The 22434-nt window shown below is 39.8% G+C and overlaps 1 protein-coding gene across 2 annotated transcripts in view; it reads right to left on the bottom strand.

Annotated features, from left to right (window-relative positions):
* Positions 1-21059, bottom strand: part of SRBD1 (S1 RNA binding domain 1) — a 236043-nt gene extending 214984 nt beyond the window's left edge. Inside the window, exons 1-4 of one of the 2 annotated variants that reach the window (XM_082427667.1) lie at positions 13208-21059; positions 7987-8066; positions 7021-7198; positions 307-693 (exon numbers count right to left, since the gene is read on the bottom strand). In XM_082427667.1, the coding sequence (XP_082283793.1) occupies positions 307-693; positions 7021-7198; positions 7987-8066; positions 13208-13258 (696 nt within the window). In that variant the 5' untranslated portion in view covers positions 13259-21059. Of the gene's footprint in view, positions 1-306; positions 694-7020; positions 7199-7986; positions 8067-13079 lie in introns of both variants that reach the window. The other variant, XM_082427668.1, reaches the window with a different exon arrangement.
* Between the last annotated feature and the right edge of the window lie 1375 nt (positions 21060-22434).

Here is a 22434-nt window from a genome sequence, read left to right as displayed (position 1 = left end):
AAACTTAACAAGGAACTTAGGAGGGCCCAATCTGTTGATGCAATCTGTCTATATAGGACATGTTCACTAGAACACCATGGCGGAGATCTACCTTGCCTGAGGTCACAGCTTTTAGCTAAAGAACTGATGACAATAAGCAATAATACCAAACCACGTACCCAGGAAAGGAACCAGTGGGCAAAGCCTCCAGAGACCACTGGCAAAAGTGAAAAGAGAACTGAAAACTCCCAGCCCTTCCCTAGCCCCATCCCAGTCAAAAAGAAAGGGATCAAACAAATTGGAGTGACAGAAAGAGGCTGCACATACCTGTACTATGTCCCAGTTCATTTCCACCTCCTCCTTAATAATGTTGGCATTTGCTGGAAACCTGACAGGCTGCCCCTGAGGACACATTTCTGTCTTCACTTTCTTCAAAGGGGACTGACTGCATGTGAAGTCGTCTTCAGTCTCCTCCTTCTTGCACCCACCTTCCCACGTGGCGCTTGTGGACGGTGTCTCTGTGCTGTTACTCCCGCTCTCTAAGCTGCTGGCTTTGTTGGTTTCTTCATCAGCTTTCAGCTTTTTGGTCCTCCGAGCTGAAGGTGACTGAGCTGAATTTTTCCGTTTCATCTTTGCTGTTTTCAGAGTCTGCACAGTCTCCAATTTATTTTTTCTGTCTTCCAAATCAACATCAGCAATAGGCACAGAGCTATTCTATCAAATCATGAAGAGATCACACAAGAATTAGATGATAAAAACCAATGGCTCTGGAATATTATTCAGCAATGAAAAGGCACAAATTGTAGACATACACAATAATTTGGAAGAATCTCAAGGAAATTATGTTGACTGGAGGGAAAACGCCAATCTCAAAAAGTTACATACTATATGATTGTATTTATACAATATTCCTGAAAAAATTAGTGGTTATTGGGGGTCAGAGATGGGGGTGGAGGTTGGGAGGGAGGTGGGTATGACAATAAAAGGGCAATACTAGGGATCCTTGTGATAGGACTGTCCTGTGTGGTGGACACACAGACCTACACATATTGTAAAATTGCATAGAACTAAATATACACATATACATACACACATATAAATGAATACAAATAAAACTGGAGAAATCTAAATAAGATCAGTGGATTTTATCAATGTCAATATCCTGGCTGTGATATTTAACTATAGTTTTACATGATGTGACCATAGGGGGAAATGTGATAAAGGGTACATGATATCTCTGTATTATTTTTCACAACTGCAGGTGAAGGTTTAATTTTTTTAAATAAGTGGAGAATAGGTGTACACCTGGCAGAAAAACCAAGATTTAAAACTTGCAATCAAAAGTCAACACTTTGGAGGGAGAAGAGTAACACTCACAGGTTCATAAAACTCAACATGCTACACCTGCCACCAGTTTATGCAGAAAGAGAACAGAAAACATGGCAGGACAGCAGGGTAGTACCAGGCATTTTTCCTTAGTAAGAGGTTGCACAGCAGTACATGCAGGTGTCCAAGGGCTACTCTCTGCACCACCCACCCCTCCCCCCAGGTGACAACTCAGGTGTGAAGCAATGACATCTGGCACTCATTTTGAGACTAGAGTAGTAAATAAGATATAGACCCTGCCCCATGGAGTTCACAATTTCGCAAGCTAGCCTGTTTTTAGTTACCTAAGTGATGTAGATGGCACAAACTCAAACAAAAGAACTGCTCCCAAACTAAATTTCAGTCAGTATTGAATTTTCTCTCCTATCAGATAATTTTCCATAATTACTGACTACTGAAAATACTGGGAACTATAATAAAGAGCACACCCCCTCCATCCTAATGCCCACCCGTCACCACCTAACCTGGAAATGATATATAATACATTAAATAGCCCTCCAAGTATTACATTTTTAATTGGAACATAATAGATAAGAACAGAGGTATAAAAATAGAATGCCTCCTCAAGTCCATAAGAGTTGATAATAACCTGATCAAATTAATTGACATAGCTGAAGAATGTGTCAATCATACAGAGAGTTGTCAGCCCCAGAGGAACAGAAAAAGGAGAACTGTAGAAAGCAAATAGGATCAGCATTCTAAGTAACATACAAAGAAGAGGAAAGGTTAGCAAACAGATTTTGAGTAATTTGCTCCCGATGGTTAAGACAGCCCTCCTGTGACATGGATACATCAGACTACCTTAGATTCATGCAGTTAAAACATTCAGTTCTCATTGTGACAAGCACAGTACGTTGACCACAGAAGGCATTCAATAAACCCAAATGAATATTTCTCTAATTCTCCTATTCTGAGCCCATGCTCATCAAGTAAATTTCTGATTATTATTTAATTCCCTACTTACTTCAGCCTCCAACGAGAGACAGTGCTAGTCATAAGAATTTAACTCCTTGCGACGGTTATATCAAACTATTAATTATTAAACCAGCACTCTGGTTTTATACACCACTCTTATGAGCATGGTTGATGTAAAAACACCCACGAGAGATATATTGGTTCCTGAAATGCTGACAAAATCATGTTCTTGACTTAGAAACCCAGTTCCATTCCTATCTGTGATTCATGAGCAAGTCACTTAACATCTCTCCCCTTGGCTTTCTGGTCTATAAAATCAGGATAATTACAGCACCTGCCTCAAGGGATTTTTGTGAAGATTAAGTAATATCACGCAAATGCAGTGCTGAACATGTCGCCTGGCTAACGGTAAGCAATCAAAAATCTGCTGTTACCACCAACATTACCATGACTACCACACCCAGACTACCTCTCAGGAGAGGGAAAAGGAAGTAGATGAAGAAATAAAGAAAAAGTAAAATGACTAAAGGTGGGGGGTTTAAAGTAAGAGGAAAAAAAGAAAAGCCAGCAGTCAAAAATTAGACACTTAAAGGTATCTTCTCTGGAGTCTTCAGGCAAAATTTACCTAGGGTTTCTCAGTGTTGTTCATAGACCCCTGAGACCCTTTCAGGGGGTCTGCAAGGTCACAACTATTTTCATAATAATGCCAAGGCACTGTTTGACATTTCACTGATGGTGCAAGAGCAATGGTAGCAAAAAAGCAAGGCAGTGGCACCAAGCTGTACTAGCAATCACTGTTCCCTTCACTGTCACACACTTGCAATAAAACAATGTCAGCTTCACTTAAGAATGAAGCAGTAAAAGTTTTTAATTTTTAAAATTTCAATCCTTGAAAGCACACTTTTTTCATAGTCTGTACTGAAATGTACATAAAGCACAAATGTACACATAAAGCACTTCTGCTGCAGGCCAATGCATACTGACGTGCAGTGGTTGTCTCACAGTAAATCAGTTAGTGAACCAGTATTTTCCAAATGACCAACACATAATGTTACAAAATCATGCACAGGTAAAAGAGCCATTCAACCAACACAGACCAACGGATTTTAATGTAATAGAATATAGTATGGTTACAGATTCCACAATGAAACCTTTTAAACTACCACTTACTGAGTTTTGGTATAGTATAAAATAATATCTACAATTATCTGAAAAGGCTATTAAAACACCATTCCCTTTTCCAAATACACATCTGTGTGGAGGCTGGGATTTCTTTTTTATTTCAAATATCTTCTAGTAAATCAGACATTAAAGACATTTGCAAAAATGTAAAACAACGTCATTCTCATCATTAATTTTTTTGTTGTTTGGGGAAATATATACTTATTTTTCATTAAAACATGTTATTTGCATTAACATATAATAGGATTATTATTAGTTTTAAATTGATGAATATTTTCTCATTTTTAACTTCTAATATGGTAAATATCTACAGATATAACCCACCTAAGCAAAAGTTCCTTGGGGTCCTCAGTAAGTTCTAAAAGTGTAAAGGAGTCCAAAGACCAAAAATTTTGAGAAAAGTGAATCCAAACATGTTTAGATCAAAACACAGATCAAAAATATATGGAAAGGGCTTCCCTGGTGGTGCAGTGGTTGAGAATCCACCTGCCAATGCAGGGGACACAGGTTCGAGCCCTGGTCTGGGAAGAGCCCACATGCTGCGGAGCAACTAAGCCCATGCGCCACAACTACTGAGCCTGCGCCCTAGAGCCCATGAGCCACAACTACTGAAGCTCATGCGCCGAGAGCCCGTGCTCCGCAGCAAGAGAAGCCACTGCAATGAGAAGCCCGCACACCACAACAAAGAGTAGCCTCGCTCGCTGCAACTAGAGAAAGCCTGTGTGCAGCAACGAAGACTCAATGCAGCCAAAAATAAAGTAAATAAATAAACAAACAAAAATATGGAAATAACTCTCCATTTTTAAAGCTTCTAAGACTAAGATTCTACAGCCTTCCTCAGTGACATACTCAAGTTTAATAAGCCATGAAAATATTTTTCCTCCTTATAGTTAACCTGAATCTTTGACACGCTGAAAAATCACAGTTCATTATCTTTTGCCTTCATGGGTTTTTTAAATCACTCTTAACACGTCAAATGGTAATTATGTAGCCTATAACTAAACCCAGAACTCCAGGAAGAATCTGACCATTCTTCTTTTTGCTATCTCTGAAAGTCGTAAACTGTCTAAATCAAAGAAGTGGCTCATTGTAAATATCTTTACCAGTTGAATCAATCAGCAGGCCTTGGCCTTGACCTTGTGTTGTATTGTGTGAGCTTGACAGATAGCTGGAAAGGGATATGGAGTCAAGGGAAGGCTTCTTAAAAGTTAGATGTAAAAGAGCATTTTATACTCTGTAGCAATTGAGGAAGAAAAGTTGACAAGAGAAAAGAAAGGAGATGACAGAGGGAACAGAGACCTTGCACAAGAGTGGATGAGATCTTAAGCCGAAGCGGCGAACCAATCCTTGGTAGGAGGAGTGACATTTCCTCCATGGCAATAGGACAGAAGGTGAACACAAATATAGATAGCTTGGTCGTGAGAAAACTGGAAACTTCATATATTCTCAAATAAATAAAAGGCAATGTCGTCAGCTGAGTGAGAGAACAGAAAGGAATTTAGGAAGTTTAAGAAAAGAGAAAAAGGTGGAAAAACAAACCTGCTGAAGAAAAATAATGAGGTTACCAGCTATTTCTGATGCAATTTTGAGGTCTGAGATTATGAATCTAAAGCAAAACAAATTAGGTCACTGGTGAGACTGCTTCCCGCAATGGCTAGCTGCTCAGTGCAGGCAAGAGAGGCTATGGCTCACCCAGTGCTGGGGTTTAATCAGCCATGTAGGATCGAATAAAAGAAGCGCAAAATGGTGAGACCATTCAATAAGAAGTGATTATGTAATCTAGGCTAGATTAGGTAGGAAAAGAAAAGGGCTGATGGACAGTGACAGAGCCCTACAGTCAAAGAATTAGGTAATGGATCTCAACTCTGGCTGTACATAAAAATCACATGAGGAGCTTTAAGAAAATAATACCACTGGTGCCAAGGCCTACCTCCAGAATTCTTTCCAGATTTAACTGGTTTGGAAAAGGGGCCTAGGCATTGGTATTTTTTTTTTTGCAAGTTCCCTAGGCTGAGAACTACTGATGAGAAGTTGTGACAAATTTGCAAAATTGCGTCAGTAAGGGCACCTGAGCAAGTAAGCTGGAAAAACAGGAAATGGTGAGCTGATGGTACAAAAGTGAGATAGGTGGAAAAGAAATGTCAGCAGTAGCACAGCTTCTGGTCATGACAAGATTCAGGCTGAGCTCACGAGAGGTGTGGTGAAGGCAGAGAAGAAGAAAAAGGCACTGGAGGTGGGGAGGTTAAAGAACCAGGAACACAGGGTATTAGAAGGCTCATCCAAGTGGAGGGGGGTATCACTGAGAATAGTGACAGAAGATGCAGAGAGGAAGATACAAAGCAGGAGCTAAAGTCTTCAAAGAATGAAGAGGAATGGCCAGTGGACTGGCAAATTACAGCAACATGGAGAGGAAGAGACTGAGTAATGATGGATTTTGTCTACAATGTTTGCTAACAATAGATTTTAAAATTATTAAGAGGCTACCAATTCCATCTCCACCCAAAACCAATTCTAGCTCCACCTAATTAGGGTTTTCAATTATTTTGTTCGGTGGTGGTTACACGAGAACAAGATGCCAAACCAATGAAATGAAATAGTCTAACATGCTCCATGTGCTTTGATTGAGCCAGAAAACTTGTGGAATATCTCTTAAGTGAGAGACTTTCCATGTGAATTCTCTTTTTCCCTTTAAAAGAAATATACATATACCAAGCACCATGGGAAGGATCAAGAAGTCACCATGACAAGGGTTCTTAAGCTGTATGCTCTTGAACCATACTTTAAAACTTATGTGTACATTTTACTGAAGAGAAGGTTCATAACTATAATCAAATTCTCAAAGGGTTTGTGACCCCAATACAAAGAACCCCGGAACTAAGAGATATTTCCGAATTAGGCAGTCAAGCTACTCTTAAGTGCAGCTATGCCATGCTTAATGAAAAACCTCCAAATTCTGCCAACAAGTCAATACTTTCTCAGCTGTAGGTAAAGCCTACCCACCCACCCATTAAAAGTGTGTTCAGTGAAAAGCTTGCATGCAAAGATGAAGAAACAGAGGTGCCGGCTGATAGGAGAAAAGATCGATTCAAATGCCCTATTCAAGGGCACAGCAAGGTACAATGTAATGTCCCCTCTATACACAATAAATGAGTCCCTGGGAAGTCAGGCATCCACTGCATATCAAAAGAGTATTCTTTTAAATGAACTAGGGAAGCTTTTATTTAAAGGAATACCACAGTGAATGATTTTGGAAATGCATAATCCTTTCGGTACTGCAACAGAGCCAATAATTTATTGTTGTTGGTTTTTTTAATCCAGATTGGTGTAGCTACAGTGTTTGCTTACAGCAAGATATACATATGTGCCAGTTGATAAATATTCCTTCTGCTCCAACACGGTGGATCTGATGGTAAATACTATTAAGGCCCCTAAAAGAAGGCACCATTGCCCTGCAGTTTTTGCCATTTACTTGCTTTGTCCTAGTCCATGTAAGGAGAAAGTAGCATCACTAATTAGGAAGGCACGGCAGTGTTCCCTCTATCCAGCTAAAGCACCTACCAGCTCTTCCTTAACAGCCACACCTTCTGAGCCATCTTTGGTCTGTAGGGTGTTCTTCTTCACCCGTGGCGCCCTCTTCGGTTTGGATTCCTTGGAAACAGGCAGCTTACGGCTTCTGGGGACTTTCTTTTGGGGCTCCCAGGCACTATCCTCCTTGTCATCTTCAGAGGCAGATGATCTAAAAGTAAAATGACAGGAAAATTTCCAGAAAAAATGAAGCCAAATGTTAAAGGTGAAAAAGAGATATCTGCTTCTTGAAAAAAGAATAAGGTAGAGGTGTTTAATATAAAATGGAGTGATGTGAACACAGAATATGAAGAGATATTGCTAAGAACTGAAACAAGAGAGTTGACCAGAAATACCCTCCAATACATTATAAATCACAGGTCTCCCTCTGTTCTCCTCTCACCTAACCAATACACACACCCATACACTCAAAACATAGGAAATCATGTATTACCTTAAGTAATAAGTGGGTCATGTCACACCATAGTCATAGTGAGGTTTTCCATTTTTAAACAATGTCTAAAGACATTTTTGATTGTCCCAACTGAGGTGGGGAGGCGACACTATTGGCAACTAATGGGTAGAGACCAGGGATGCTACTAAACATCCTACAATGTAAAGAACAGTCCCCGTACCAAAGAATTATCTGGGCAATAGTGCTGAAGTTGAGAAACTGTGCTCTAAAGCAATAAGAAAAACTCCACTGACCTCATGGACCTCATATTCTAGTGTATATATTTTATATTTAGTTGGTCACTTTCTCCTTGTTCAATAGTTTATCACCAACACCTAAACACAGCCTGGGACACAGCATGAGTTCAATAAATATTTGTTACATAAATGAATGAAAAAGACACAGCCTTCTTCAACACAAATGACTTCATAAGTTAGTAAATGACAGAATGCATCTCCTTAAAATACACATCATTCTCCCACCCCATATGAAACCAATATGCTTACAACTCAGAGAGGGAAGAGAATTCATCTTTGGATACCACAGTCTGGACCTTTACTTTTGCTCTTCTTGGCAATGATGACATCTGAAAGAAGAAATACAACATGAAATCAGTATGATTTAAATCACTGATCACTTATTTTGTCTACAAAATGATGTGCCATTCAAAACTAACTCCAATACCTCTGCTGCTAGAAAATGCCATAGGGGGGAAAAATGACAATCATTCACAAGCCTCAACACTTGTTTCCCCTCCTATGTGGCTGCCAATTATAAGGGCAGCTAACAGCCTTCCCATGGTTTCAAAAGCCTGATGAGGATGGGCCATCTCTGGAAACATATATATAAGTTCCTGCAGGGTGAGAATTCTTCATTTTTTAGAATTATATGCTTGCGTATACTGCAAGTATTATTTGATAATTTATCAGACAGCAAATTATAAAGTCCTTTATTAAACTCTATCTCAAAGACAAGAAATACCTTCCTTCTTCTTTATCTTCTTACAGTATAAGTAGAGGCCCATCTACAAAGTTGGCAGTCAAATAAGCGATGCTGACTGACTGAATAAGCAGCCAGGCTATTCCTAAAACAAGATAATCTAGTCCCTTATAATAAAAGCTCACAATTTTTAAGTAAAATAATTAATCACAAATGCCACTAGAAAATATTTCCCAAATTCAAAGGCCCAGCTCTAAAAAAAAAAAAAAAAAAAAAAGGACTCAAATAACCAGAGACATCATACAATACAGGAAGTAAACAAATTTACTTTAGCTGATAAATTTTATTACCTAAAGACTGTATGTCAAACCATAAAAACTACATTAGACTCTGACATGCTTGTAAACCTTTAAACAAGTTCCTAAACCAGTCATATGTTATAATGCCTCCGTTCTAACTTCCACTTGGAGAAGGAACAAACACCTCACAGAAATACCAAAGTGGTTGTCACAAAAGGGAACATGTACCCCTGGCAGCTATAGCTCAACTCAGTCCAGTGGGTGCAGAACTACTGGACAGGAGAGTGCCCAGAGGGAACCAGGACAACAAAAGAAGTAGATAGGATATTTTTCCATCTTTTCCTTCACCGCCTTTTCTGAATTTTATGTTTATCAAGGTCATCATTCCTCAAATAAGTGCTCCTAGATACTGATCATAAAGGAACAGATAATTTGTGATTTCTGTGTTGTACGTATTTTACCACAATGAAACAAAAACAGAAACAGAGGAAATCAGTGTATGATGGGGTGGCATTTCAATCAATTTTATTTATTCATTTATATTTGGTTGCGTTGGGTCTCTGTTGCTGTGCGCAGGCTTTCTCTAGTTGTGGCAAGTGGGGGCTACTCTTCGTTGCGGTGCATGGGCTTCTCGTTGTGGCGCGCAGGCTGCTCATCGCGATGGCTTCTCTTGTTGCAGAGCACGGGCTCTAGGCGCACAGGCTTCAGTAGTTGTGGCATGTGGGCTCAGTAGTTGTGGCTCACGGGCTCTAGAGCGCAGGCTCAGTAATTGTGGTGCACAGGCTTAGTTGCTCTGGGGAATGTGGGATCTTCCCGGACCAGGGATCGAACTGGTGTCCCCTGCATTGGCAGGCAATTCTTAACCACTGTGCCACCAGGGAAGTCCAGAAATGAATTATTGCATAAGTGGTATTAAGACAATCAGCTATCCCTCTGGAGGAAAAGAAGTGTTTAATTCTTGCTGCCACACCATGAACTAAAATATATTCCACACTGACTAATGATTTAAATGTACCAAATAAAACTACAGTACTACAAAAGGCAAAGAAGACTGTTTTGATAATTCTGAGTGGAGGTGGGAGAATTAAGGTTTTCCTAGGCATGACTCGAAATTCCAAAAGCCAAAAAGATTAGCAAATTTTACCATATAAAAATTAAAACCCCAAGTCAGCAGTGGGAGCATTTCAGAACCAAACCAATTTACTCTGCAGTATCCTCCAAAAAAAAAAATCACAGGACATGGTACCTGATACCTTGGAACTAAGGGTAAAGGGAGTCAGGGCTGGGTGTAAGCTGTCTGAAGCAAAGGAATATCTCTAGATGCCCTACTCCACTTCGTGCTATTAACAACTGCCCCAGGAAAAAGTCTGGAGGTTATTCTCTGGAGAAGGTAAAACAAGTCTCTAGACTAGAGGACATGAAGTACAGTTGTGGACATGGGAACCATACAGGCTGAACATTAAACAGAGATTCCCGGCCCCCTTCCCCCACTATGCTCCTAAAAAGGCTGCCAGTCAGATTCCTACCCTCGCGGGAGGAGCATGGGAAGATTCTTCTTTGGAGAATCTGACCAGCCCAAGAATAAAAAGCTGAAGGTGCTAAGCTCCTCGACAAACAACCCAACCAGATCATCCACTCCCATCACCCCCTTCTACGTTATACCTGAATTCAGAACTTTCCCACACAGACCACCATGCACCAATTCTAACTCCACACTTCAGCTTTAACAGAAATGTGTTATAAATAGGAATAGACAAATCCTTGGGAAGCTCATAAAATTTTAATTAACCACTGGAGAAGGCTTTCCTAAAACAAATATTTCCAAATGCTCCTTTATCAGGCACCCTGGAGGCAATGCTGCCATTAAAAGAGGTGAACTTGTCTTTTGACAAGTAGAAAAAAAAATATGAATTTGAAAAAGGAGGTGGGAAAGGAGAATATGCATGAACACGTAGGCCTATTACAGGCAAATCAGTTTTGGAAAGAGTATATACAGAAGGTAAGGTCTTCGAAATTCTTTCTTAAAAACTGTGTACCTATCTAGGTATACTCCCAGGGGTATGTATACTCCCAGGGGTATCCATACTCCAGTTTTACCACCAATGTTCTGGGAACTGTTTGTCCATCTCCAATCCTCCCATGTTCTCTTATTTCCTATCATAGGATTTGTAGATTAACCAAAATTTAATCCATTTCCATGGTTTTAAATACTTGTATCACCTACTTACTAACAAACCTAATACCTCCATCACAAATCTCACCTCTGAGATTCAGATTTACATAATAAACTGCCTGCCTATGAAACTATTTAGATGCTTCACAGTTATCCAAAATTTAACATATCCACAATGGAACTCCTGATAACCATTCCTTGTCCTAAAACCCATTCAGACCTCAGTCTTTCCCATCTTTGTAAATGGCACCACCATCCACCTAAGATGAATGGTTCTTTGCTAAGTCAGAACGCTGGAAAAATTTTAACAGCTTCATTGAGCTATAACTGACATACAATAAATTGTTCGTGTTTAAAGTGTACAGATTTGATAAGTTTTGACATATGTATACTTATCTCCACAATCAAGATACTGAACATAACCATCATCTTCTAAAGTTTCACTTGCTAAACCAAAACCTTGCAAATCTGTTATTTCTTTCATCTCCCACATCCAGTCTGTAAGTAAGTCACATAAATTCTGCCTCCAAAATGTATCTTAAATCTTGATGATCTCCAGTGAGGCCTCAGTCCCAAACGCTTCTCACCTGGAGTACTGTAATAGCCTCTTAACTGGCCTCCCTGCTTCCACTCCTGCTCCTAAAACCCATCCTCCACAAATCCATTCAATCGAACATTTAGAAAATGCTTTAAAACCATTCAATGACTTCCTATTCCATCCTCCACTTAGAGTCAAATCATATTTTTTACCATAGCCTTCTAGAACGCCTTGAAGAAGCGACCACTGCCTACCTTTCTAACCACATTTACCACTCCCTGTAGCTCCTTAGCCATAGTCACAACATTCTTTCAGTCCGTGTAACAAGCGTGATCCTTCCCCACCCCAGGTTCCCTCTGCCGGGAGCACTAGTCCCCCCGCTCATCAATAGGCTGGCTCCTTCTCAGTGCTTAGATCTCAATATTTTAGGCCTAACATGCATTTCTCAGATAAAATATTATTATAGGACCCTATTTATTCCCTTTATACAGTACTATGTAACATAATCTATAATTATCCTTGTTTATTGTCTGCATTCCCCATGTTTACTTCATGGCGGTAAGCACCATAAAGTTTGAAGAAACCACATTTGTCTTTTTCACTTCTGTATCACACGGAGCCTGGCACTTAATAGCTGCTCTATAACTATTTTTAAATGAACATAAGAATATATATACAAAAATAGTCTCTACACAGGAATATACATTTTTTTCTCCAGCACTATTAGGCAACATCACACATGGCACTCATTGCTTTCTTGAAAAAGTGATGGTACAAGAGAACATCCCTATTGTTAGTGGCTTGAGATTTTCACTCCTCCAAGCTCTCTTATCTCTGTGGTATGAAAGCCGACTCAGAATCAATAACTTGGAGGTTGCTATGATGTTACTGAGAGGAGGCACCAAGCCAGGGCAAGTGAAAAGCGGGGGAGGGGCTGGAAAGACCTGCACACACACAAATACTACATTAAAACTGTAAAAACAACAATTAGATAACTTAAAGGAAAACGGGGGGAACAACTTTTTAAGAGGCACCTAAAGAAGTTTCCCTGTGTACTAACAAAAGTCCTTGGAATGTCAGCACAGATCCCTAACTAAGTAATAAAAATAAAATACTAGAGCTGGAAAGAGCCTCAGAAATCAGACAGTCCTGCTATTCTCTTTTATGAATAAGAAGCCTAAGATGCAGTGAAGTGATACGGTTTACTCAAAGGGAAGATCTATGTGGCATAAGGACCAGAACCCAGAGCCCCAAACACAAAGCCTAGGCTCGTTTCCCATTGCACATACATTATATTTATGACATGCTGGCGAATGGGAGGCTCGAGAAGAGTTGCCTGGAGTGTTCCCATTCGTTCCTTTCCTCAACAGTTATTCAGTACCTCCTACGCGCCAGGCACACTACTGAGGATGCAGCTGATTCTGCCAGGGCCATCATCCGATAGTGAAAAGGGCGCTTCCTCCCCCATCTCCGATCATTTGAGGTTTGAAAACAATCTAGGTCTGCCCGGGCTTTCCCACGTCTGCCCCTAAGCGCTAAGAGCTTGTCTGAGAAGACGCGCCAGGTGACAACGCAGCAGGTAGGAGGGGTTTTCGAGGGTACGGTATGAGATACAGACTGCAGACAGTACAATGTAATGAAGCTTCTCACTTTAAAAAGGGATGTTATTTCCCAAATGAGCGCTCAGAACTTTCTTAATGGCCCCAAAAATACCGGAGCCCGGGCGCCGGGCTCCCGCGAGTCCGCAGGAAGACCGCCAAGGCGGACGCTCAGCTCACCTTCCCGCCCGGCGTGTCAGAAGGCCCAGGATTCTGAGTGTGCAACCACATCTTCCGGTTCCCGCCGGAAGTTTTTCAAACGCCGGAAGTCCCGCCTGGCTTTTCCCTGACTCGCCGCACAGGCGCGCAGCTACCGGAGCGGGGTGGAGCCGAGCCAAGCGGAGGCGGAACTAGAGCGAGGATCCCGCGGGACCCGCTCGTCGGCTGGGGGCGGAGCTCCATTTACCCACATCCGGCGGAGGTTGGCGTGAGGTTCTTGCAAAGGTCTACCGCTTCCCTGTTTTTATTTCTTTATCTTCTGTTAATCCGCTTTGCTTGTATTTTCTTCTCTTTTAAGTTTAATCAAGAATGTTTCTGTTTATTGCATTATTTGTAATTTGCAAATGTGGAAAAATGAAAAACAATCAAGCTTTATTCTTTCTAACGTCAGTTTTAAATGTCAGTAATTAACTTCCCTAAGGGTGTTTCCTAAACCCTGAGATAAGGGTTTGCTCTAGGCTTATGGGACTATCCCAGTTTTGCCTTTTCTGTTAAGCCCTCACGCAGCCCCTGAGGTTTATGGGAGAGTTTAGCCCTAGAGTCATTACTGTCTTACGTTGGTCTCTCAGGCAGCTTGGGGGAGGCTCCCATCAAGATGTCGGAATAGAAGGACAGGGGAGATCACCTCCTCTCACAGGTACATCAAAAATACATCTGCATCTGGAACAATTCTCACAGAATACCTGCTGAACGCTGGCAAAATAGCTCAAACACACCAAATCACAAGAAAGATCTCCACATGACCAGGTAGGACAAAAGAAAAAAAAAAAAAGGAATCTCAGGCAGCTTGGTACACTGCCAAGCACACTGATTGGGAAACCCGGTTCTCTCAGGAACTGCCTCGTGCTCTGGGCGAATACTTTATGTCTTTGGATTTGTTTCCACCGCCTACCCCTCCATCTCACTCCTTACCTGATAAGGTACCCCGCACATATTAAGGGTGAATATTCACTGAATTAATTTACTTGAGGCAAATGCAGGTCCCAGTTACCTAACCTTTTGGGGCAAGAATGGAAAAATCCATTTCATTTTTAGATTCTTGAAAAGTGCTGTGTCTTAAGTCCTGATCACCTAGTAACCTAGGTGAGCTATCCTCCATATCCAGCAGTTCCATTTCCCTTCCCACAAAACATAAAAATAGCTCCTGCTTATTACTTTGATGAGGCCAAGTATCTTAACCCCACTTCCATACTCTAAGCCCCACTTTTTTTCACTAACGGAACTTAAAAGCTATTATAAAGGGCTCCCCAACAATTCTTCTCTCACTTTCCCTTTAATATATTTTCTCAAAATCAGTTCTCATTGGAAATGAAAAATGACTTGTTTTTTGGTGTTGTGTTTTTTACAGAGTACATTAAACTCTAAGCGCCAAAGAAATTAGATTGTAAAATTAGGGAAATAAGGCTGCTGTTAGTCTAGATTAGAAATTAGCAAATCAAAACCCCATGGATTCGTCTTAGAAGACTCTAAAGAGCAGCTTTCCATGCTACTGAATCATTTCCAGGAACTCTTATTAAATGCTGAAGAGCTGAGCAAGCTATTGAAATGACCCTTTGGGTGCTACAGATTCACCCACAATGAACATAAATTTTATTGGCTAATTTTTGCAATGGGGAGGAAAACAGGACTCCTTAACCTTATTAAGGTCTCTTCGTCTATATCTAAGATCCTTGGCGATAAGGATCCATTTCTGAGATTGATTAGGGATTTGTTTTTTCTTTCTTGATTTGCAGGCTTATGTTGCGTTTTGCAATGGTTCCAGTAGATCTGGAACTCTCTGCTGCAATCACAGTCTGCTCCACAATTTCTAGTTCTGAAAGAATTCTAGAGAACACATTATAGTTCAGGATATGGGGAAGTGAAACCAGGTCATGATAATCAACAACAACAATTTACAATTTATCGTTCACCTACTTTTGATGTCGAATTGTGCTACATAGGTTTAAGGTACGGGTGGGTCAAGTTTAACCAATATGCTACAAAATCTTTTGACAAAATTCCTGTCCTGAAGGAATTTTCAAACAAGACTGGGGACTAGATACAGCCACAAGAGACAGAGGCCCAGACAAGACAGTCTAGGTTCAAGGGCTAGGTTGTACATGGGAATAGCCACATTACCAGTGAGAACAAGAGTAGGGCCTGGCCAGCGTAGTGTTGGACCTTGATTCCCCTCTCCTCTACCAGGGAGAATTGTCTTTCAACTGGGGAAGAAAAAAGATTACTAAGCTAAAGTAAATAACCTGGTGAGGTTTTAGACATCAGACATCTGGGGAAAATAAAAGCTAGGGCAGTATCCGCCAAAATTAATGTAGGTGGTGACCTACTCCAAAGGCAAGTAAGATTGTCCAGAACATATTTCCCTTGGAATTTTGCAAGAAAGCCACTCCCACTAAAAGATGTCAAGGGAAATTTGTAATCGCTAAGTATAAACCAGACTCCACAGCAAAAACTGCCTTTTCTCTCTAGAACCTTGCCCAGTCTGTTGTTTACCTTTGGATCTTAAGTGCTGAATTCTAAGAAATTCATGGGTTTAGACTCACAGCCTGGAATAGTCTGAACACCAGCCTGAGACTAATGCAGTAGAGTTTGGGAGTAATGAAAACATGTTTTGGATTTTCTTGGAGGTTATTTATTTTATTCCTCCAAAGCAAACAGCTCTTTGTATGCTATTCATTGGTATGTATTACTGTAATAATAATAGTAATAACCTACAGTCATTCCTCATCTACCACGTGCCAGGCGCTAAATTAATGTTTTTACATGTATTTGTGTATTTAACTCATATCAGCTCAGTGAGATGTTGCTATTATCCTCTTTTTATGAAATGAGAAGGCCAAGGTATAGATAAGTTAAATAACTCTTCCAAAGTCACATCAACTATTAAATTGCAGATCTGGGATTCAAACCCAGTGATCTGCCTTACTCCAAATCTAGAACTCTTAAAGACATCCATATACTACCACCAACTTGAAGCAAGTTCTTTTCTTTCTCCATTATGGTGGCCAGTGTAAGACTCGAAATCCTTGAGATGCTCAAGAACCATTGAATCTCTAAATGTACTAAATAAAGTACTATCTACCCACCTAAAACATAGCAAGGCCATTTTCCCTATTGACTTCAAACTAATTTACATTCCATGAGAACAAAAATTTTTAATATAGATGCAACTGTTTCACCCACTAAATTGTAAGATATTTGGATCTAAGTCCGGGAACTAAGTCTTAATCATTTTGGTCTCCCCTTCTCCAATTTCTCCTTCCACCCACACAGTGTCTAATAATACGTTACAAATAATAGGTACTCGATAAAATACTAGACTAGCTCTTGGACCCAAGAATGTGCCTGGAATAAAGAAAAATCCTTCCTTGTACTAGAAAAGTAATCTAAAGCTCCTGCCACACAGAAGGGGGGTTACCATTTGAAAAATCACGTGTACTTTTGGAAATTCAAACATTTTGTCACTTAAGAGTCAATCACTTAGCAAAGGCAAAAAAGTCTGTTTCAGATTAGGGGATGTACAAATTGAAACTGAGCCCTATTTCATAAATGTGTGTGTTACCTCCTGCCCATCCACTTTCCCACTATCAGAAGCTCTCATTCCTAAACAGTAAAACTCATTGTCTTCAATGAGCGTCTCAATAACTCAGCCAGGAATATGGAGGATTTTCTGCAAAATCTAAGACATTGGGAAGCAGAGAGGGGACTGCCTCTGTTTCCCAAATGAGAAAGGGGTTTCTTGTCAAGTGAGGTAGACTAGGCTGGTAGACGAGTTCCCAAACTTAGACTTCCCTGTTGCTCTTTCATTCTGGCTGGGAACAGCAGCATAATTCCGGAGTGCTAGTCTAGTACTGAGGACAATGCTCTAACCCAGAGTGAGTTTGTCAGTCTTTCGTGTAATAGAAAAAAGATTCAAGGGATTAAAATCCTGAGTTTTGAAAAAATATTGAATGGATCTTGAGAAGGCATCAGTTAAGCGTGAGGAAATTAATTGTACAGATTTTTCAAGGAAATGGATATTCATGCATCATTCAAAAGTATTATACACATTTAAATTTATCTTACGTGAAGTAAAATTGTGGGATTTACATATCGAGCTAGAATATAATTTTAATCTTTTGCTGAAAACTGAAATTTGCAGTGTTTTGTCCACTTAATCTTTTACAAATCCTCAAAGTATTTTTGTAATGAATGTAATTAAAAGCAATATTGAGGGGGAAAAAAGTCTGAATCATTGACAAACTACTGTATCTATTGCATGGCCCACTGTTCCACTTATCATCTGCCTGGCAAATTCACTGGCTCAATCACTGGTACTCAATCAGTTGCACTCATGAGCAGACATATTGCAAAATTTTCTCCTGGTGAGTTTCTCATCCTCAAGTAGTGTCCAGGGATCACTTCAAAGGCCTAAAATATCCATTGAATAGCCTGAGATCCAGGCATAGATACCACAGAGAGCTCATTAGGATCCTAATGATGGCATGGCTGGTTGAGTTGCAGAGAAGGAAAGAAAGGCAGTATAGTGGGACCAGATTTATTTTGTTCATCACCACAGGGAGCCATGTCTGAAGACTCTATACATCAGAACTAGTAGTTTGTTTGCAGTACCTTGAGTCCCGTATTCCAGCTTAATAAACTGGAACTATCTGCAAGGTGCTTGTTTGAAACACTCATCCAGAACCCTATAGTCAGAGTTTTAATACTAGGAGCTTCACACACTAACTGAAATTCAAATTTAGAAAAGCATCATGTGTCAAATCAGTCTATGTCCAAGTTTGTGTGTACTTATGTTTTTAAGTCAAGTTTATTGAGTATAATTTACATAGAGTAAAACTCAACTTTTTTATTCTGACAAACACGTACAGGCATGGAACACAACCACAAACAAAATATAAAACATTTCCATCACCTAAGGAAAAAAAAATGCCCCTGTGTAGTCAACCTCCTCCCCGATGCCAGCCCCCTGGCAACCATTCATTGTTCTCTGTCCCAATAATTCCATCTTTTCCAGATTATCATGTAAACAAAATCACACACTATGTAGCCATTTGAGTCTTTTTTTTTTTTCCACTTAGTAGAAGGCATTTTAGATGAATCATGTTGTTGCATGTTTCAGTAGTTTGTTTCTTTCTATTGCCAGTTAGCATTCCATTGTGTGAATGTTTGTTTAGCCATTCTGCAACTGATGGACATTTAGGTGTTTTCTTTCCACTTTTTGGTTCTCGTTAACAATGCTGCTATGAAAACTCACGTACAAGTTTTTGTGTGGACGTGTGTTTTCATTTCTCTTGGTAAATAAATACCTAGGAACAGGATTGCTGAGTCACATGGTGAGTGTTTAGTTTTATAAGAAACTACTAAATTGTTTTCAAAAGTGGCTGTACCATTTTGCATTCCCACCAGCAATGCATGAGAATTGCAAATGCTCTACATCCTCACAAGGACTTGCTATTGTCAGGTTTGTCTATTTGTCTGTTTGTTTGTTTGATTTTTGCCATTTAATAGGTGTGTAGGAGTATCTGATTAGAATTTTAATTTGCATTTCCTTAATGACTAATGTTTAGTTATTTGTCACTCACATATCCTCTTTGATGAAGTGTCTGTTCAAATATTTTGACATTTTTTAGTTGGATTTTTTGATTGTTGAATTATGAGAGTTCTTTATATATTGTGGATACTAGTTCTTTATTAAATATGACACTTGACTTTAAGAGTTGTGAGTTATTACAGGCAGCTGCCATCATAATAGCACACAGAAAAATGATTCCTCCTCTGACTATGAAGAAAACTCTACCACAGCCAAGTGTCCTTCAAGAGATTAGCTAACAGATGGTATCAAAACCACCAACCTTTTTACATGCATGAATTTTCCTGAAACGACCATTCCACAGACAGAAAACATTCTTTGTAGAAAAATGGCCTAACTTCACAGTGAAGGATGATACAAGTATGAGCTTAAAATACCCTAAGCAATTGTCACCCTAAAGGAATGCTTTAAAATTGAGAAAGTGGCATGCACAAGGTTTTAGCAAATAATGTGGAAAGTTAGCTAAACCATAATGTTCATACAGCAGAAGTGGGTATTTTGTTTAGACTGGACCATGACCTGAGTATAAGAAAATCCAAACAGTTTACCAAGAAACTCCTGTTGGATTCTGAAAGTTAGAGAGTTTAGCAGAAGTAGGTGCTGCATATATAAGGGCCTTTCATAACTTTCTGCCGTGAGCTTTTTTTTTTTTTTTAATAAATTTATTTATTTATTTATTTTATTTTTGACTGTGTTGTATCTTCATTGCTGCGCGCGTGCTTTCTCTAGTTGCAGCGAGCAGGGGCTACTCTTCATTGCAGTGAACAGGCTTCTCATTGCAGTGGCTTCTTTTGTTGTGGAGCACAGGCTCTAGGCACGTGGCCTTCAGTAGTTGTGGCTCCCAGGCTCAGTAGTTGTGGCTCTCGGGCTCTAGAGCGCAGGCTCTGTAGTTGTGGCACACGGGCTTAGTTGCTCTGCGGCATGGCATGTGGGATCTTCCCGGACCAGGGCTCGAACCCGTGTCCCCTGCATTGGCAGACGGATTCTTAACCACTGCGCCACCAGGGAAGTCCCTGCCGTGAGCTTTTGTTAGTTAGGAGACCCAGATCTATAATTCCTATAACTTTCAGGCCTGTTTCTAGAAATCATTAGTTAGTACTTCTCAAATTTTAATGCACATAAGAATCACCAGCAGAACTTCTTTTTAAATGCTAATTCCCAGCCCCTAGCACCCAAAATCCCAACTGAATGAGTTTACCATGGCATCTACATGTATATCAGTACACTGGATGATTCTGATGGGGTGTTTATACATTACTGGAAGAACTGGCCTAATTCTTACCATGTACTTGATTTAGAAAACTTAGAGGACTGAGCTGTAGCAGTAGGGTTTCTACAGTGTTTTATGGTGCTTAACCTTCAACGTCACCTTCCAAAAGGTAGACCAGATAGTTCCTGCTAGCCACACTGACTATTTTGGTATAGTTTATTAACTGAAAATAACTTATACTTACAGATTGCTTAATATTTGTAAGATATCATGGTAATTATATACTTTTTTGTTTTGTTTTTAAAGTATTTTTTGAGGCAGATAGATGATCTATTTATCCCCATTTTAAGATGATAAAACTGAAGCTTAGAGCACTCACCCAAATTCACCCAAAATTACAGAGCACTATTAAATAAATGTATCACAAACTAAAGTAGTTTTATGCAAAATAGTTTTATACCTACTTCAACTAAACGCTTATATATTATTTATCTATTGCTGCATAGCACATTACCCTGAAATATTTTTTTCATGCTGTAAATATTTTAAATATCCTCCTGGTAAATAAACTGGATGAACTGGATTCCAGAGAGACTGAGTCTGGTCAAGTAAGAGTGCATATTCAAAGATATATTGAAAATAATGTCCCAACTATTTCATGATATAGCAAAAACTTCCAGTTATAAGACAAATAAGTTCTAGGAATGTAATGTACAACATAATGACTGTAGTAAACAATATTATACTGTATATTTGAAAGTTACTAATAGAGTAGATCTTAAGAGTTATCAGAAGGAAATGTTTTGGGCTTCCCTGGTGGCGCAGTGGTTGAGAATCTGCCTGCCGGTGCAGGGGACACGGGTTCGAGCCCTGGTCTGGGAGGATCCCACATGCCGCGGAGCAACTGGGCCTGGGAGCCACAACTGCTGAGCCTGCGCGTCTGGAGCCTGTGCTCCGCAACAAGAGAGGCCGTGATAGTGAGAGGCCCGCGCACCGCGATGAAGAGTGGCCCCCGCTCGCCGCAATTAGAGAGGGCCCTCGCACAGAAACGAAGACCCAACACAGCCAAATAAATAAATAAATAAATAAATAATTAAAAAAAAAAAAAAAGAAGGAAATGTTTTATGTCAGTTGCATGTTAAATAATCAACCTTATTAAAAAGTAAATTTATGTAAAAGTAAGTCTGTCCTAATTCTAGGAAGTATTGTTTCTGTGCCCCAACACACAAATCACTGAAAATTGTTCATTTTACTGCTGGGCCTTTAAGCTTTCTTCACCTCAAACTGGCCTGTTGATGAGAGGGAACCATAAATGCCAACAAGAATTGATGGTAATCACCCTGGAACCTGTTGTTATCCACATCCAACCAGCACTGGTTGGATCCTATCTATGTCAAACTTGAAAGCTCTGGCCCTGAAAATTCTGCCTCTATTCTGTATTGAACTTTTTGAGTTCTTTTTGGAATAGGCCTGAGATCTCAGCTTGGCCCTACTTGGTAACTATTCTTTGCCATCTGGGATTGCTAGGATTGATTTTGCTTACTTGAGATTTAATACTACTTTTGTGTGTATAAAACATTCAGAGTGGTCTGGGAAGTGGCTACTTCCATTTCTAAATATCATCATCAACAGAAATGAATCAGCAATGCTGTTTTAGTGACACACATAACTGCCAGCATCTTAGAGTCATTCATTGCAGCTGCCTCCTGGTTTATTTAGCAAACACTATGTATGAGCTATCATGGTAACCCAATGGTTGCCAAGTGCTTTGGTGCCAATTAAACTGTTTTGTTTTGTTTTTTTTTTTACTTTTCAAGACGTTTCTCTCCCCACCCACCCTAGATACTGCTACATGATTCTGCTGAAAGTCAATGTCTTATAAAAGAAGAGCATCTGATATATTTATGCTTTACCTTATGGAACAATTTCATCAGTAGAAATGTGAAGGAAGCAATGAGGGGAACAGCTATAGTGAACTTAATTTTAGCTAATAAATATCTGGCTGATGATTTACAAGTAACAGAAAACTTGGGAGAAAGGGACAATGTCAGTTGGAGTTAGTGCCCAGCCAGGCACAATGCTGGACTTGGGTTGAGATTGGGGCACGTGATGGCACAGCCATTACTAAGAACAATCACAAAACCGTGTACAAATCTGCACAGAAGTAGTGGTGTCAGGAGGACTCATGTCCAGTTGCATTTTTTGAATTTGAATTATTGTTCAAATGTTTCATTTATTAACATAATTATGTGATTCAAAATGTGAAGGATACAAAAGGGAATGCAACAGAAATCGTCACCTCTGCTCCCCAGTCACTTTGTTCCCCTCCCTTTGAGCGATCTTTTTTACCAGTTTCTTGCAAATTCTCCTAGAGAAAATTCTTTGCATATG

The sequence above is a fragment of the Balaenoptera physalus genome (genome assembly GCF_965194825.1).
Source record: "Balaenoptera physalus genome assembly, chromosome: 15".
In the NCBI taxonomy this organism is placed as follows: domain Eukaryota; kingdom Metazoa; phylum Chordata; class Mammalia; order Artiodactyla; family Balaenopteridae; genus Balaenoptera; species Balaenoptera physalus.
This window is presented reverse-complemented; position numbering and strand designations above follow the sequence as displayed.